The 18,973-nt window shown below is 44.7% G+C and overlaps 2 protein-coding genes across 4 annotated transcripts in view; one reads left to right on the forward strand and one right to left on the reverse strand.

Moving 5' to 3' along the window:
- The window catches only part of SDR42E1 (short chain dehydrogenase/reductase family 42E, member 1), a 1,031,186-nt gene that overhangs the window by 19,104 nt on the left and 993,109 nt on the right, over nt 1-18,973 (reverse strand). The gene's annotated exons all lie outside the window — the stretch shown is intronic.
- On the forward strand, nt 3,299-15,509 carry HSD17B2 (hydroxysteroid 17-beta dehydrogenase 2). Its single transcript, XM_009090748.4, has 5 exons — nt 3,299-3,703; nt 8,636-8,848; nt 9,175-9,360; nt 11,910-12,047; nt 13,472-15,509. Exons 1-5 carry the CDS (start codon nt 3,445-3,447, stop codon nt 13,828-13,830), a joined length of 1,155 nt encoding a protein of 384 aa, XP_009088996.1. The 5' UTR covers nt 3,299-3,444; the 3' UTR covers nt 13,831-15,509.

Here is an 18,973-nt window from a genome sequence, read left to right on the forward strand (position 1 = left end):
TAGTAAATAACTGGAAAGTGCAAAGAAAGCCCATGGGAAAAGTGCCAAAGAATTGAAAAACAATGCAGGATGAGGTAACAGAGACATGCCTGAAAACCTTGTCGTGGTTGAACTGGAAAGTCAGAGAGGCTTGAAAAAATTATAAACATCAGGAAAATCACTGAACTCAAAAGGGAGCCATGAAAAGCAATGACAAAAGAGATCTCATTACCAAGGAAAAGCCAAGAAAGAGCTTGGTGGTGTATTTCAAAGAAGTTGTGACCAGGCTCAGCTTCACCACATTTCAAAGGAACTGGGGAACCTGAACCTTTCTTCTGCCCTTTTCTTTTGTGTTAAAAAAGCAATCAAAAGCACAGGCTGCATCCATCATGCTGAAAAACATAAAGCCAACACAGTATGAGAGGACAAAAGCTTCAAGAAATGGGGAGGAAGTAAGTGAATGTCTGTGAAGAAGTGATTTAGCCTCCAGAATGGGAGTGTGGAGTCAACAATTTGCTGTCTGTGATAAAGGTCCCACACACTGGAGGGGTGTCCTTGCTGTGTCCTGGGGACTGTTTTCTGCAGGGACACTGCAGCAGGTGAAAGGTGCTGGGAGTGTGGGGTTTGAAGGAAGACAAGCTGAATTTTTAGAGACTGGCTGTTCTTGTTGCTCATTACCATGGGGTGATTGCTCTCCAAGAAAGCCCTCTTCTTTTGCCATTGAATAATTGACTGTCCAGAGTCACCACGTACCATGAAGAGATTTAGATGGCAGGGCACTTGTGAGATCTGCAAAGTCCCCAGGAGAAACATCAGGAGCAAAGTGCTCAGTGAGGGCCAGCAATGGCCCAGCTGCCAGGAGGATGCTCAGGATCATTTCTCTGCTGCTGTCTGCCACTGGCATGGACTGACCCTGTACTTGCCCTGGAATAAAAGGACAGGGCACTGAGTTATTGTGAGGTGGCTCTGAAAAGCCATCCTGCTCCTGGAAGAAAGAGCTGTCCTGGCAAGGGTAGGGTGATTAACTTAAATCCATTCTTGTTGGAACACAGATGTCATGGTGATACAGAATCCTGACAATTTGGAGGAGCCTTCCTTTTTTCAGGAAACTATAAGAAGGTGAGATAATGGTGTATATTCATAGCATGAGTAAGCATGGCAGAGAGAAATAGGAAATAATGCAAACTCAATGGCAGTCCTGGGTTACTGTACAGCTTTTAGAGCTGGAGACATCTCAAAAGTGTAATGAGAAAAGCAGGTGTTTTTTCAAGATGAGTAGTTGGCACAGGATGATAAAAGTTACCTTGTGGCAAAATTGTGCTGAAAAATCCTCAAGCAGCAATCTGTCATTGCTGGTGTCAGGGAAGTGCAGAGGCTTTGTGAAGTGGGTACTCCATGCTAGCATTTTCCAGCCAGTTTTAGATCACAACCTCCTTTCTGCTGTGTATGATCTAAACACTGACATGGAATTTTATCACCCACCTGGATGAACACATGGTCACCTTCTCATTAAAGGGAGCCTTCAGTGGTTGTGTTTATTTCAAAATGATAAACTGAGCATTGATTCAGACACAATCAGTCCTGCCAAACCTCTGTTCTGCAGAGGTGTGGGTGCAGACAGGTGTGTCCATGCACCACAGTGGCTGGGTGCATCAGGAATGCATGTGGCACCCCCAGCTTTCCAAATATTCCCCACCCTGCCAGCTGGCTGTGAGGGAGGGGCTGTGCACAGCACAAGCCACATTTCAGTGGGGAGTGTGGCAGGGGAGATGGAGCAGAGGGGGAATCTGATGGAGCTTGCTCTGCAGCTACCAGGCATGGTGGCCACCCCAGTGTGGCCCCTTGCCCAGCTCTGCCTCATCCCCCAGGCTGAGGGGAGCCAGGGCAAACATCAGGCTGGAGGTGATCACTTCTGCCCCTCATCACACTATGGAAAAGCTCCATCCCTCTGTACCCTCGAGTGTGAGAGCTCATGCTCTGAATGCCAGCACGTTTGTGATCATCTAAATCTTGTGACAATGACCAATAATAGAGAGAGCAAAATTCTCCAGGAAAATATTTAAGAAGATTCCTTAATGGATAGCAAGGTATAGCTGACCTCAAGAGCAGCATGCTAATAAAAGCAGAAGCAAATGGCAAAGAGAAGTGGAAAGATTTTTCCTTTTGTGCACTGGTGGGAGGATGGGTGTTCACAAGAGCAATGAATGATGGGCAGACCTTGAGGGTGATGTTCCTTTAAGAAAGTGACTACATCTCTGATGTAAACTACCTGCAGACGTATGTAAACATTTTCACTGGCTGCAAAAGTGTATATTCAACAGACTTGTAATCCCTTAAAGCCCCAAAGGCATAATGGAATGGGAATGTGCTCTGTTTCATATCAGGTTTGCACCAGGCACTTCACTTTTTTTGTGTCTGAAATCAGATAGAGCAGCACCACATTGTCTTAGCAAACCAGCTACATCATGTTAGCTGGGTCTGTGGAAGGCTTGTCTCTCCAATCACTCACCAGAGATTTTTCAACAAGATTAAATATGCATGGCTTATTTGTATCTCAATCCCTTTGGCTGGCTGGCTTTAAATTTTTTTTAATTGTTTAAATAACTTCCAGAACACAGCACAGTAGGTATTAAATCTCTTTAATATATTTAATTGATTACTTTCCCCCCCCCCCACAACTTGCTGTGGCCATCAAGCCAGTGATTCCTGCCAAAACCAAGGTGAATGTCATCACTGGAGATGAGCAGAGGACTCAGTCTCAGTCTGAGATTACCTCTGTTCACCTAACAAAGTGCCCCTCATGGCACACCAGCAATCATCTGCTCCCAGCACCCCCTGAATGTCAATTCCCTGTAGGGATTTGCTGAATGTGGAGTAGGTAAATAGGCAAAGGTGGGCACTGAAGCAGAGAAGGTAATTTGGGGCTTTTTGGTGAAAGAGGAGGGTTATCCATATGTGATAAAGCCCAAGACAGTTTGTGTTCCAGAGATTAAATAACCCTGGCCTGACTAATTTTTGTCACTGCCCATCAAAAACCAGTTCCACTGAAACTACACCCTAAGTTTTTTCAGCAGGAAAGCCCAACTATTCCTTGTAAAAGAAACTGCTCCTTTTCTCACTGTCGAGGAAAGTGTACTTTAAAGATATAAAAAAAAAGAAATAGCAGTTAATCTTTTCCTGGAGCCAGTGCTTGCTACATCATGTCCATTCCTGGTGCTGTCAATCATTATCCAGCCAGCACATTGTTCAGAAGGTGGAGCTGTCAGGCAGAAAGAATGAAAGGTAAGGAAAGGAAGGCTCCTGCTCCTTGCTGATGCCAAGGGTAAGTGAGATTATGTCAAACCTTTAAACAGAGTCCCCTTTCTCTGCCCCACCCCCTGCTCCTATATAACACACACTGCATTTAGCAATACCTGCTTCCACCCAGCCAGCAGTGGGGTGAGTGCTGCCTGCTCCCCCCTGCTGATGGATGCTGCAGCCAGCAGCCCCCTTGGCTGGCTCTGTGCAGGTGCCACCAGGCTTTTTGGGGTCACCATGGCCCAGAGCAGCCTGCTGGACAAAGCAAAGGTGCTGCTCTGCAGCCTCCTGCCTGCTTTGCTGTGTGTGGCCACGCTGGGGGCTGGCCAGGGACTGGGGGTGTTTGTGGCCATGTGCCTGGTGTGCTCCGTGTGCCTGGGGGACAGGGACCTGCTGCCCGTGGCGGACAGAGCCGTGCTCATCACAGGTAAGGTGCTGCCAGGGCACAGAAATGAACAAAACCTGCCTTTTCTCACAAGTGGGCTGGAAAACTTCTTGTCCTTGGGTTAGTGCATGCTTGTGAGAGCTCCTTTTGTCCTTTTATCTTTCTCTGCTTGTTTGATTTGCTTCGGCAGAGATGGTTTTTCCAGGTAAATAAGTGCTCTGAAATTAAGTAGGAAAGCATCTTAATAGATGCTATTAGTTTTTAGTGTCTCATTTCATCTTTACAAGTAGCTTTTTAGACATACTTGTGAAATTAACTGGTGCAAGAAGCAGAAGAATACTTATGATGGTTTAATTTTTTAGGAGAGACAGTAATTCCCGGGAGCCCTCAGAACACTACAGTCATTCATTGCTTTGTTTACTTGAATTAATTGTGCTGGTTCTGGATGTGCAGTTTCTTTTGGGGGGGTGTGTGTACACCCTGCACACTGTGTCTGTCATGCACATATTTCAATGCTGTGGTTTGGTGCCATCTCTTTGAAACCCTCTGTGAAATCGTTTAGGAGGCAGTAATTCACTAGCAGAGAAAGTTCAGAGCTAATTAATTCAGTCTCTATCACCACTCAGATCTACTCCAACCCCACTTCTGTTTTGCAGGGATGGCATTTTTGTAGTTTAATGGCTTTTCTCCTGTTTCCTCTAAAACTTTAGGTGCTGTTTGTTTAGATGTTGCTTATTTGTGTTAATCAAACCTTTAAAGTGGAGTGCCTGCTGACTACTTTTTGAACTCTTAATTTGCTGGGGTTTGTTTTATTTTCTGTATTTTCCCCCTCTGGCATGCTGAATTCACTTGCTTTGGTTTATATATAGCAATTTCTAGCAGAATTTCATTTTGTTTTATAGGGACACCTGGAAATAATTTAGATTTGCCTAGCAAGCTTTAAGGATTAAATATAAAAGTTGAGAGAGGACAAGCTCAGCAGCAAATGCTCCCCTTGCAGTCTATCTGCCAGCTGGGTTTCTCCCTGCAGGTGTGTCAGGTGAGGATGGACACTGGTGTGGGCAATAGGGAGCAGTCCTTTCCCACCCCTGCAAACTCTGAGGATGTGCTTGCACTTGGGCATCTCCTTGCTCTTTGTAAGACTGCAAATCTTCAGGAAAAAGCACTCTCTGGGAGCTTATCTGCTCAGGAATCTGCATTAGGGCAGTAGAAGGGAGTTAGGAAGATTTGGGTGTAGTCCAGTTAGGGAATGTGCTTTCCTTGTACCTGTGCTGCAACTGTCCTGAAGAAATGCAAGTTTGGACATCTCTGACAGCTGATTAATTTGAGGAAACTCTTCTTTGTCTTTATTGGAGTCCTATGCAATCCAACAAACCCTCCATTAACTGAAAGAGAAGTTTTACTTAACCTGTATTTTGGTTAAATTGCTCTGATTGCTCCATACCAACTACAGGATGTGTGTCCCTGTTCATTTGCAGGTGCAAGGTGCCTCGAAGTAGATTTTGGTGTCATTTTCTCCAGTTTAGACAAGACCTCAGGCAGGCACTTGGTGGAAAGTGGTGATTTTGATTATTATTTTTTTTCCTCTCTGCCTTTCAGCCCCACATAAATGTGGCTGTGTCCTGAGGAGCCGCCAGGTATTCTTGAGAGCCTTTGGCCAGGGGCTGGAGCAAAGCTCTGCTGCTCTCCCTGGATCCTGTCACGTGCTGTTCTGCTCCTCTTTGGATGTTCCTTGTACCACTGTTGCTCTGCATTATTTGTTTGAGCCAGCAGTTCACTGGAGTACCAGGATAAGGGAAAAACTGTCCCCAGTGGTCAAAATGCTTTTTCCCATGGATGACTGGGGGCATGTGAGCAGGCTCAAACCATTGCTGCAGCTCTGCTGTGGACCCTCTTGCTGGGAGCAGGAGCTCCAGTATCCTTAAACAGCAGCTCCTGGCATGCAAACACTTTGGTGGTAAAGGCAACAGCCACCTTCCCTAAAAATTAAATTGTTACCAAGATCTGAAGTAACAGGAGTTGTGAAATTCTGTCCCTGGTTAGTCTGTGTGTGTTGGGATGGATTTCTCCAGTTAATTTGGTCTTTCCATGCTTGGGGTGTGATTTGGTGTGTGTTCAGCATGAGATAATTGTCAATTCTCAGTAAAGGGTCAGTCACAGTCAGTAGTGACTGATTTCCTTAAAATAAGGCTTTTCATAACCCACACATTATTTTTGGCATAGAAGCAAGAGTGTGATTAGGACGGAATTATCTTTGTTTTTTTCCCTATGGAGACTCTTTGAATTCTAGGAGTTGGAAGGGTAAAGCTTTTCTGGACTTCAATAACAGGTCTGAAACCTGAATCATATTTGTTTTGGAATATGAAAACAGGAACGAACCCAGAATCAGGCAATGATCAAAACAACTTTTATTGCTTTCTTGGAATTGCTGTGCCCATCCCAAGTTCAAGTTACATTTTATTCTGCCCATTTTCAAGTTAAAGCTGCATCATAAAGCTTAGGAAATATGTAGCTGTGGCTGTGTGCTCTCTGGGAATGGTGAAAGAGGAAGGATTTGATCTAAAAGTGGGGTTTTTCACTAAAAGAAAAAGAAGGAAAGTCACCCCACCCCCAAACTTAGAAATCTGTCGTGTCTGGGATATTTGCAGGCTTCTTCATGTCTCTCTAGGGAATTCAAAGAATGCAGGTTTATTCAGTCAGGTCAGGACTGGAGAAGCTTTGTGTCATATTTGTAGTGTTCTGGAGCATCTTCAGCAAGTTTCAGACTTCAAAAATGCCAAAAAAGCTGATTTTTTTTTCTTCCTAGGAATTAAATAGAGCATGAGTAATTATTTTCTATGTTTTCAAGATGCACTGATTTATCCAGACATTTAGGTACTTGTTTTCTTCGAGCCACCTGGAATTAATATTTTTCACCAGTCAGGACTAAAGCCCCAGTTAAAAGACAGAATCCAGAAAAGAGGCTCTAACATGCTTCTGATGAGTCTCTTTGGCAGTCTAATGCTATTGACAGCACTGAATGTAGGAGCAGAGCTGTGAGTAACTCTGACATTGTTCTTGGTGTGCCAAAATGACAGACTAACCCTCAGAAGTTTATAGTAGGGTTAAGGAAGGGAGTATTGCAGCTCTTCCACAAACAAGAAAATAGTAAAACATCTGGCAGGGGTTCCAGTCCTTTGTCTCACATTCAGATTTCCAGGGTTTGGGAACTGAACACTGATGTAGTAAATTGTTCTAGCAGGAGATGCTGGATCCCAGCAGCACCCAGGAGCTTTCTCTGCTGCAGTTCCAGGGGGGGATCTGGTGCAGTGTTGAGGAACAGGCTGATGCTTTACAGTGTAAAAACTTATTAAACTCCTAATTTTCCTCCTAATCTTGTCCTCTGCAAAGCTCCTGAAGCACAGCCCCTATGAGCTCCTTCCCTGTCACTGCCTGTGTCACTTCACTGGGGGGCTTGGTGGGGACATGGCTGATGTGTTTCTTTCCTTATGGAGTAAGTTTCACTGCAGGTGGGAAGAATGGAAATCAGAATTTTTAAAAATTGAGAAAAAACGCTTAAAATTAACTGATAATACCTGGGGGTGTTGGTTGATGAGAAGCTGAATGTGACCCAGCACTGTGTCAGCCCAGACATCCAACTGTGTGCTGGGCTCCTTCCAAAAACCTGTGGGCAGCAGGGGAGGGGGGACTCTGACATGGACCTGCTGAAGTGAGTCCAGACAAGGCTACAGAAGTGATCAGAGGACTTGGAACACCTCTCCTGTGAATACAGATGTAGAGAGCTGGGATGGCTCTGGGGAGACCTTGGGGGCCCTTGCAGTGCCTAAAGGGGCTCCAAGAGAGCTGGTGACAAGGGGGAATGGCTCCAAACTGAAAGACAGCAGGTTTGGATCAGATACTAGGAAGAAATTCTTCCCTGTGAGGGTGGGGAGGTCCTGGCGCAGGGTTCCCAGAGAAGCTGTGGCTGCCCCTGGATCCCTGGAAATGTCCAAGGTTTGGTGGGATGGGGCTTGGAGCCACCTGGGATAGTGGAAGGTGTCCCTGCCCATGGCATGAGATGATCTTCCAGGCCCTTTCCAGCCCAAACCATTCTGTCTTTTATTCTACAGCAGCAGCGAAATACTCGTGTCACAGGGAGAGACTCATGAACCAAATTATGTGTTAGAAGTCCTTCACTGGTACTTGAAGGGAAGAACTACACAATTGTTTGTTTGCTCTAACAGTGCTTCCTGCAGCTGCTAGGTCATTCCTTTATATAGATAAGTTTGGGAATAAGTTTGGAAGAGGATAGAGAGGATAAGAGAAATTCTGATGCAAATTTGCATAAATTCAATAGCTGACTTAGCACAGAAATGTCATTTACGTTCTGAAAGCACTGGAATGCTTTGCAGGGAAAGCAACAGTTGCTTAGTTTTGGCTTGGTTACAGTCTGCAATAAAAAGTGCTTATCTGAGGGATCTTGTGTGGTAGATGTGTGACTGAAATAATGCTACTTTTTGGAAGGTAGAAATAGAATCCAAGAATTTGAATCTGAAAGCCCTGTAATTGCTTTCCCCATTGGAGATTTCAAATTAAAACATCAGTGTGGTGGGGTTTTTTGCTGTTTGTTTTTTTCTCTTACATACTTTTGGTATCAGGTTTCAGTCTGAATAATTCTATAAAACCAAAATAGGTTTATTTCTTCTCTATTTATTAAGTCAGAGAATCTGTCAGTGGTTGAGGGGGAGATGATTCCACCAGCTCTGAGTCAGGAGAACACAGCCTGTCAATCTCTGAGGAACATTTAAAGGTCCAGCTCCTCAAACTTCACATCTGAACCTTTCTTTCTACTGACATATGTATTTCAGGGACTTTGTCATCATATTTCTGTTCATATTTGCATGGCTTTTCAATGTGTTTATTTATTTAATTTATTAATTTTTTTAGTGACGGTGTAGGACAGATGTACTTTCCAAGTTTTTTTGATGCTTTCAGGAAGTGACACTGGGATTGGACATGCCCTGGCTAAACACCTGGACAGCTTGGGTTTTGTTGTGTTTGCTGGGGTTTTGAACAAGGATGGCCCTGGAGCTGAGGAGCTGCGGCGCTCCTGTTCCCAGAGACTCTCTGTCCTGCAGCTGGATATCACCAACACCTCTCAGGTCAAGGAGGCCTATCTGACAGTCTCAGGGAAGGTGCAAAATGCAGGTACAGCTTTTTTCTCCTTCCTTTACAGTGGAAGCCCTGATGTAGCAGCTTAGCAGGTGCATCTCTTCTCCACTGGCTGCACCACAGCTTATGTGTGGAGGACATTTCCAGGGTGAAGTCTGGGGCAGTCAGGGCATTTCCATCCATGACTTCTGTTTGCTGGGATATGGGAAGGTGGTGGTGACTGGCCAAGGAGTGGGCAATATGCATCTGCAGCTGCAGATCATCTCTGCTTTGGCCTGGAGTCACCATCCCGCTCACTGGTGTAATCCTTATGGAGTTCTTTTCCTGGTGTGTTGCAGCCTTGTGCTTTCTCCTCTTCCCAGGACTCTGGGGTGTGGTGAACAACGCAGGAATCCTGGGCTTCCCTGCTGATGGGGAGCTGCTCCCCATGAGCACCTACAGGCACTGCATGGAAGTGAATTTCTTTGGGGCTGTGGAGGTGTCCAAGACCTTCTTGCCGTTGCTGCGGAGATCGCAGGGGAGGCTGGTGAACATGTCCAGCATGGCAGGTGAGGGGGTTAAAGCACCAAATAAAGTCCTGGAGCACATGCCAAGGAAGGTGTCTGTCAGTCAGAGTTGTCAGTACACCCAGGGAATAAATGTTAAGTTAATAAATCCAGAGTTTTCTTTAGTTTGGGACACTACTCTCTGAAAACAGCCTTTAAAGAAGAGCTTAATGTGGCTAAAAAAATGCTGTGACAAAAAAAAACCAAACCAAAAAACAACCAGTAAAATTCAGATCTTGTGTTCTAGATGAGAGATAACTTTGTGAGCTTCCATAAAGATGACTGGTACATCACAGGAATTTCTATAACATGTTCAGGCAGAAGTCTGTGACCACCTTGGTGTGTGATATCTGCTGATAACTGGGGAGCTGTGTGTCTATATTTCTCTAAAAATATTTTGGATGTCTTAGAAATACTTAGGCCTAACTTATTAGCAAAGTGGTATTTTGCCATAAAAAAAAAATTAAAATATTTTGGATTTTAACATATGCTTCTCATTTCTTTCCCCATAAACTTTTAAATATATATATATGCATGTCTTTATAGCATGACCTTCTATTCCAGGAGAACAGCTGAGATGCTAAGATGTAGGAACTAATGTAATCCAGTAATGCAGTATCTGGTAGCCAACAGCTGAGGAACAAGAACGCTCCTTTGAAAATGAGACCTGCTAGAAGCAGGAGGTCATGCAGCTGGAAAGTATTTTGGACTAAGAGCTCTTAGGGATTTGCTGGGTCATGTGCTCCCCACATTTTCCTGTGCCCTTTGCATAGCTGGAGTCCCCCTGCATCCTGCTGCGTTGCTGGGGTGACTTGTGTAGGTGTTACCTGTGTTCCCCTTATGCTGGGGATGTGGCTGCAGTCTGGCTCTGGAGCTGTTTTCTCTCTATAATCCCAGATATGCTCTGTATTTGCATGTCTGTGTTCATGGTTTATTGATAACATTGAGAAGTCAAGACTGAATTATCAGAACCTTTCTGCTGCTGCTCTGAGGCCAGAGCCCAGTTTCTTCTGTGCACCAAGTGAAGCTCTCACTGTGGGTGTTTTGGGGTAGGTGTCTTAATTCCTGTGAGAATCCCTGAACTGCCTTGAAGGAATACATGCATTTATCCCTGTGCTGAGTAGTGTGCTCTTACAGGAGCTGATAATGACCCTGCCTAAACTCCAGCTGTCTGCAGAAATGTTGCTGCACACAGGCTGGTTTGGGTGAAGAGTTTCCTCTCAGCTCAGGGTCTGGGGGTCCTTTGGTAAAACATTAGTGGAGGAGTTAGTGAGGTCTCATTGTGCTGAATCTATTCCTGTCTGTGTAGGGCTCATTTAACTGGGCTCAGGTTAGCCTGACCTCAGAGGGAAAAGTATGTGATTCAATTGGCTCAAACCAGTGCAGCTTGTTCAGATGCATACAGAAGAATAATTAACATATAATTGGCCTGATTTCTTCAAGGGAATGGCTCTGTGTAAACAGCTCCTGTCATACCTTGGTCATCCCAATACAAACCCAATAGCACCAGTGGCTTACCTGAAAATCCCCTGTACCTGAGGTATTTTCCTTTAAATTCTCAGGCCCATTGAGATGGGTGTGTAGCACGTGAGACAAGGGCAGGATGTGCCCAGCTGCCCATGCAGGCAGGAGAAGGAGGGATGTGCCTCAAGGAAAGGATTGTCCATTCTGTTCCCTCCTCCCTTCTCCCAGCACAGCCTGTGGTGATCTTAAACCTGTGTGGTGCTAACACCAACCTTGTGGGGGAAGTGGGAGGGCTGAAGAAGATGCTCAAATCAGAGCATCTTTGTATTTTTCTAGCATGGAAGAAGTGACAACCTGTCAGTTTTTGGGACAGAGGAAATCTCTGCATTTGGAAGATAATGTTTTCTGGAAGCTTGTTTTTGTAAATGTGCTGGATGTTCTCTTAGCTTTCCCATCTGCACAAATGTTTCTGGAATTAAAAAAGTTGGGGTGTAACTATAGGCAGGGGATCTGCTTCTCTGCTGGGAACTCTCAGGGAGTCCAGTCACTCATGGGGTGTGATTCCAGCTTTAGGATTTCCCCACTCTTATTAAAGAGTGGGGAAATCCTAAAGGCCATTATTATTTCTCTGGCCTTTCTGGAAAGATCAGGAAAGAAAGTTGGCTATATGAAGCTAGAATTAAGATTACTTACCCTGTTCTGACTGTGGTTTATTGTAGGGGCTTGAAATTTGTGTTACAGGGACAAGAACAAGAGTACAAAACTACTACTTCACTATTTATTGTTTCTCAAATCAACAGCCATAACTTTCAGCAGTTTTTACCCTTAAATGCAGTCCAGTTTATTTTTCCTGCCCTACAAGGTGTCTTACCAGGTGTTACTGAGCATAACTGCTGTAAGCAACTGTTCATTTACAACTTTCACTCTTTTTTAACCTCTAGCAAGAAGTGATTCCCTCACTGACTTGTCTTTAACCTCAGGGACAGAGGCATAATTTTGGTTGTGCTATAATCTCCCTTCTAAATCATGAAAATAAAGGCTGGGGAGAGCCACTGTTGAGGTTTATCAGGTCTCTATTGCTCCTGCAGGAGGCATTCCACTACCGAGGTATGCTGCATATGGGGCATCCAAAGCAGCTCTGTCCATGTTTTCTGGAGTAATGAGGCAAGAGCTTTCCAAATGGGGCATTAAAGTCATGGCAATTCATCCATCAGGCTTCAGAACAGGTTGGTGCTTGACATTTCGGGTTGTTCTTTCTGCTTCTCCTCTTTCCCTGTAGCTCAGCAGCCTCAAACAGAGCCCTGAGTGATTCTTAGGGGTTGGGTGTTTTTTCCCATTCTTTATGTGGGTTATGGAAATAAGTTCAGTGTTTTTTGTGATAGATGTTCCCTCCAGCTCTGCACACTGCCTGCCCCCCCTCTCCTGAGCAGAGCTGTCTTTGCTTTGAGAGCACTCAGGCAGTTGGTGCCTTCCCTTTGCCCCAGCTTTGCTGGAGCAGATGAGTGGAGCAGCACTGTGTGCCCAGTTTGAGTGTTATGGCTCCCTTGTCCTGCTTGGGAGCTCCAGGTCCCCCATCACTCCTCCCTTCCTCAATAGCAGAGCTCTCTTTATTGGCCTGCTCTGTCTTGCATGGCACTATCTGCAGCTAGACCTGTCACCCTGCTTGCTTGCTGTCACTATCCTCTGGCCTTTCCTCTCCACTCCTTCCCCATGTGCTCCTGCTGTTTCTGTTCCAAATTCTCCTCCTCCCTCACTGAGCACTTTTTGCAGAGCCTGTCCAGGTTCCAGACTCATCTCCTGTTGCACATGCCATCACTGCACCCCGTGCCTGCCCAGAGCATTTTTTATGTCAGTGTAAATCAAGTTGGTCTTTTCCATAAAATGCTACTTCCCTGCATGCTTCCCCTCCTGGCAAAAGGCCCTGGGAGGCTCTGGGCTCTGACAGCTTTGTGTGGTCAGTGGAACCTGCCTGAGCCTTCACCTTCAGGGCCCTGCTTAGCTGTTCTGAGGTTTATGGGTAAAATTGAGTCCTGGGATTTGAGATTTAAATATTTTTTAAAGATTTTTCTTTATTTGCAATGCTTAATTATTGGTAGTTAGGCAATAATTCCATTGGAAAAGCCCCTGCTTTCATTCCTACATTATGCAGATGGGGTGGACAAATAGATTAAATTACAGTTCTAAATCTGTCCTAATAGAATGCTAATCCTTCAGGAAACTAGTTATTGAAATACTAATGTCTCCTGTGAAAGGGCAGCTTAGCACTTGGCCAACCCAAGTGAATCCTGTTCATCTTAGTTTGCCTGTCCTCTGTTGTTCGTGATAAATGCTGCTTGGAAACCTCCACAAAATGAATGGGGACAGAATGGCAAAGTGGGGAGGAGGGGGAAAGAGAAACTGCTGATTTGGCTGTGAGAGAGCATTTTTAGGTAGAGCAGGAGCCAAATGGGGCATGAACTTTGTGCTTTTTGTGTAGCACAAAGCACTCGTGCTTTTCCTCCTCTTCCAGCCAAAAGTGCTGGCTGCTGACCAACTGTGGTGTTTGTTCTTCACTGCCCCAGTTCAGACCAACTCTGACTATTAATTAGAGATTTATTTCTTTCAATCCAGCCCCAAACCCACTTGCTGCCCTGTGATGTTGTCCCTGCAGGTATCGAAGGCACAGCAGAGCAGTGGGACAAGCAGGAGAAGGAGCTGATGGAGAACCTCCCCGCAGACACCAGGCAGGCCTATGGCGAGGAATATCTCCTGGGGCTGAGGAATTACCTCCTCCACCTGCCCTCCCACTGTGCCCCCGACCTGTCCCCAGTGCTGGGCTCTGTCCTGCATGCCCTGCTGGCCAGGAGACCCCAGGGCCTCTACACCCCTGGCAAGGGGGCCTATGTGCCCCTCTGCATCTTCTGCTGCTTCCCCCTCTGGTTCTACGACTTCTTCATCAGCAAGGTGCTGAGTGCTGGCTCTGTTCCAAGGCAGCTGAGAGCATCAGGAGATGAAAGCAAGAACCTCTGAGGTGTCCCTGGTGTTTATCTCACTGGATGAGGTAGCTGGGAAGAGCTCTGGGCAGACACTGCTGCTTATTGTGCTGTCTTTGTTAAATTAAATCTTTGTGTTAAGAGTCGTGTTTGGGAAAAGCAGTGGAAGAGCATAAATAGAAAGCTATTCCCAGGTGGGGCATTTTTTTGAGGAATTTCAGTGTTTTCTTGTTGTCTTTGTATCCTGCTTTCTGTGTAAGGTACCTCATGAAATGATATAATTCCTGTCTGCTTTTAAGGGGATCACCAACATGCAGAGAGAGGCAGAACATGTTTTGTCAAAGCAAAACCAAAACCCCTACAGAATGATCCACCTTAAATCTTGTAAAAAGTTAAATATATTCCTGTTGTTGAAGAGACTTAGAACTGTGTAATGCAAGTATTTTTCTCTGCAGCTTCAGCCTGATATGTTTGGGGTCTGATGTTTTCATTCTGTTGCTGTTGAACCCGAGAAATGATTGTCCTTTCCCCCCCAAGTTCTGTAATGTATACATTCAGTTTCAATGCATAGTGTACAGTTTTAAAGTTTGTAATGTGTTCTCTTTTCTAGAAAAAGCAACAGATATTGGTTGGGGGTGGGGGGTAAGGAATGCAGACAGATCAAGATCTTTATAAAGAGATAGACAATTTCCTTCCTGCAGTACTAAAAATAGTCATAGTGGGAGTATCAGCTGCTAATTTGATCTGTCTGGGTCATTCTGTGCATTGCCTGTATATGCCTGTGCTTATCTAATTGTTAGTAAACTCTGATGTCACTTCTGCTTTTTGTACAATTCCTTACTCAAGTCTGGGTTTACAGAGAATTCACTGTTCTGCTCACTTCTCCTGATACCTTCTTGTGTCTCCCTCTGCTTTGGGGGAGTTTGTGCTCACTCCTCCAGGACCAGTCAATCTTCACCTGGCTTTGCTGGAGTCCAGTGTCCCAACTTTTGATAGATTGGGGTCACTCCTCTTCCCTAATTTCATCCCAGGAGCACCAGGTGCCCTCCCTCCACTCACCCATAGCAGGTGGTTGGGCAACTCACCTGCATTTTTCCTGCCTTATTCCCTTTTTGCATTGTCTGTCACATCCTTGGGCTTTGAAAGGCTGTGATATTTTGAATAAAATACTCATCCTCCTGACTCCCATGGTTTGGCCACGTGTCTTTGAAAAGATGCATTTCTTTTCCAGTGATGAAAAACTGAAAGTGATCACATTCTGAGCTTTAAATGTAGCCTCACTTTTTTCCTTTCCTTCATGAGCAGCTTCTAACTCTTGTCATGACCCTACTTGTGCCATGTGCTCTTGCACCCCCTGGACAAAATCACTATTTAATTTGCAGCTAAGGTATTTATTCCATCTGTCCTGTGTCTGTCACATCAGTGCCAGACTCTGGAGATGCCCAGAGGATGCCCAGAGGGCTGGGGCCATAGTTTGAGTCTGTGCTCCAGTGGGGGAGCCCTCCTGTCCTGTACTCTTTGTCCCAATAGCTGCTTTTGCTCCTGAGGTTTATCACTGGTGGATTTGTGTCTGTGCCCTGGTTGAGACTTTGGCTTTCCTTGGAGGAAGTGTGCTCAATGTTTTGAACTCAGGAAATCTGAGACTATTTCTCTCTCTTTCTCTCTCTCTCTCTCCCAATTTCTTCCTTTATCTATTTCCCTCATTTTTTTACGTGTCAACAAAAAGGTGTAATAAAACAATATAATATTTAGTAACCAGATGGCTACTGTGACTCTTTGTCTTGTCTCACCTTTTGTGCTTTTTGGGGCTCAGTGCCCCATCCCCTGCCTTGTTCCCACAGCAGGAGAGCACTGAGGGGCAAGGGGTGGGGAGCTTTTCCAGGGAAGAGGGATAAATGGCAGCTGATTCCTTGGTGTGGGCAGGATGTGATCCCAGCTGGCTCAAGGCAGCCTGTGAGCAGGGATAGGTGAGTGTGGAGCTGGGGGAGTGCTGGGTGCCAGCCTGGGAGTTTTGGCTGCCCCAGGCTGAGGAGCTGCCTGCCAGGGATCCTATCTCCATCTCCATCCTGGGTGCAGGTGGCTGTTTTTCCCTTCACACCCAATTTGGGTGTAAATTCTGTGGGCTGGAATTTTGCCCTTAGGCACACTACACAACTGAAATTTGTCTTAGCAGTCAGCTCCTTTGCCTAACAATCTCCATAACAATCTTTAATTGTTGCTTTGTTATTTGGCTGTGGTTATAAAATGTATTTTTTTTTCTCCCATTGACTTTCCTAATAGGAATATTATCTTGCACATTGCAGACATATTAAATTAGCCATTTACTTGGAAGCTTTGACTTCATTTTAATTTTTTAAACTTTTATTTCCCAGGAAATTTCTGTTCTAAATAGTCATTTTATGCTTTTTCACCTAACTACAAAGATATTTTAGCAGGTCTCTAATAATTGTGATATCAAAGATTGCTGTTGTTTTGTTCCTGCAGGGACCTTACTTTGTGTTTTAAAGATAATTCTGTTGTAACACATTATTGAATTATGTGTCACTTAATGGGCTGTAGTATTAGAAGTAAATTTCTTTTGCTAATGGCTTGCATTGCAAATAATCCCCATTGTGAGAGTGGCAGAACTGCAGAATAAATTGTGTTTTGTGGCCAGCAAGCCCAGGTGGGTGTTAGTGCTGCCAGTGGCTCATCATCTCAGGGACAAATGTCTGGGTGTGATGGTCCTTTGCTTACCAGCCATAGAGGCTGATCTGGTACAAAGATATCTGGGGAGTGGGAAGAGAGGATGTTGGGTTCTAGCAGTGGAAACTTGCATTGAAAACCCCAAATGAATTCTTGTGATTTGGGCCTATTCAAAGGTAAGATTTTTTTAAAGAAAAAGAGGCCTATTTTGGGCTTCTTTCAAAGATAAGATTTAAAAAAAAAAAACCCAAAAAACAATGCACGTGGTGTAAGGAAAAGCAGCTGAGAAACTGAAGAAATTGGCTGTGGCCCTAAAAAAGGATGATGAATAAAAGTCTAAAATGTCAAGTTATGCCCCACAGTAATCAAGTGTGAATGTATTACAAACACCAGTGTACAGAGTAAAAAGGGGTTATAAACTATGAAATCATGGTTAAAGAGCAGGCTTTATACACACCCCTCTGATCCAGCCTCTGGAATGAAGTTTGTGACCCAGAAGTAAAAGCTGTTGGATGCTTTTTACAAAGGAATTCCCTGGCTGGAGTCCTGGGGGTCCCACTCTCCTGCTCTGCATTCATTCCTGTGAGGAGCTGATGTGAGGATGTGCAGCTTTGGGCACACAGCAGGTGAGTTACAAAGCAACTGGTTTTTATAAATTCTTTTATTCTGGCTCCATTTCCCCTCTTGGTGGGAACCCTGCTTATATTGTGCATTTTTATGGTTGTGCCACTGACTGGCCGTGGTGGGGACGTTTTGGGGGCCACTTGCCAAAGGACCAAACACTGCATTTCATGGAGTGTTAATGACTGGGGCTGCCCACGTGCCTGGAGGTGAGGAAAAGGGCTGAGAAAATTGAAAGTGTTCTCAAATGAGAGCTCTGACAGGGGGTTTGGGTTGGATAGAAGAGCTGGTGTAGGAGAATGGGGAGCTCCAGGTCACTGAGGGTTATGGACTCATGCAGGGACAAGGATTAATCTTAAAACTTCTTTCAAGCTCTGTAGGAGCTTTTGGCCCCTCCATTTTTCACTTGGAGGGGCCAAAAAAAAGAAAGGTAATAGTCACTTTGTCTAATTTAGTGAGCATGAACAGAAATGTAATTATTTCTAAACGAAAGTATTTCAGATTTTGCCAGTTTGAGTCCCTGCTATCTTCAGACAAGAGGGAATAATTTCCATGTTCCCCTGGCATGTGTGAGGGTTTTTTTTTTTTTTTAGTTTATAGTTGCACAGGAAAAGTTTTTAGAATTTCTGTATGCATTCTTTGTTTCAAGAGGATGCTTCCAGGGAGCTTTCAGGTCTCAGTGATGTCACAACACTCTGGTTTTGCTGTAAATTTACTCACCTGGGCACAGCATTGCAGAGGTGCAACCAAAATGGGTCACATTTCTTTTGCTTGAAGCCAAGAGTCCATGGGTAACCACCAGCACCCATCTGGGCACCAATCATATTTGCAGCATGTTTGGGACAAATGTGTGAATTTGGATATTTTTCCTAAAGAGACTGATTTTGGAATCTTTTCTGGGTCACACTGTTGTCTGTTTTACCTTGTTTATTCTGTGTTTTGAAAGTCAACTGGATTCTTAAAATGATGCAACCCCTGAGGGCACTGTGCATCAGAGTCATCACATTTCTAGGAACTCTCAGAGAAATTAATTTGAAATCCAATTCATGCAGACTTCAAAGGAAAGGGTTCAAACAAAAAATCTTGTCACTTGTGAGGAAATTGGGGGCAGAATTTTTTTTTCCCCTCCCAAAAGTCTGAGAATACATAAATGGAAATTATTGCCACTGCAGGGAAACCCTGCACAAATGCAGCCTGGGGTGCAATTGCTCCTGACAGGATCTGCCAGCTGCTGCAGGGCTCCCTGGAATGCAGACACCTTGGTGGCAGGATTTCTGTAGCCAATGCTTTTGTCAGTCAGGCTGAACATCAGAGCTGTTGCTGCTCAGTTGTAGATGAATTCTGGTGACCTTGAGGCAGTGGGCTTTACCATAGCAAGAGAGGTAATTGCTTTTACTTTTAAAGCATGACCAAACCATAAATCAAGGATCACTGACATCTCATGAAAGGAGGAGAGTTTTAAATCCCTTTAATAGGATAAATGGGTTTTAAGCATGTTGTATAGGTCATTGTAACCTAAGCTAATGAATCTGACTTTAACAACCTGTATGAAAGTAATTACAGAGATATAAACAGTCTCCACAGGTTCCATGCCTGGAAAATGTAGGTTAAACGATCCAAGTGTATATCCCTGTTCATGTTGCTGCCTGTGGCTCTGGAAAGAGCTCTGAACAAACTGGGAACTAATCCTGGGAGCTAAAAATTTGGATCTCAGCATCTGCCATGAGTGGGAAAAGGGGGGACAGCTCAGTGGTCAAAGGATGGCTCTCAAATCTTGGTGGAGCCAGCGTGGCCTTCACTACCTTTAGGTGTGACTACTTTGGTCTGCTAAATCAGGAGAGGTCTGGAGGTGCAGAGTGTGTTGCTCTTTCCAC

This window comes from Serinus canaria, chromosome 11 (assembly GCF_022539315.1).
Source record: "Serinus canaria isolate serCan28SL12 chromosome 11, serCan2020, whole genome shotgun sequence".
NCBI lineage: Eukaryota > Metazoa > Chordata > Aves > Passeriformes > Fringillidae > Serinus > Serinus canaria.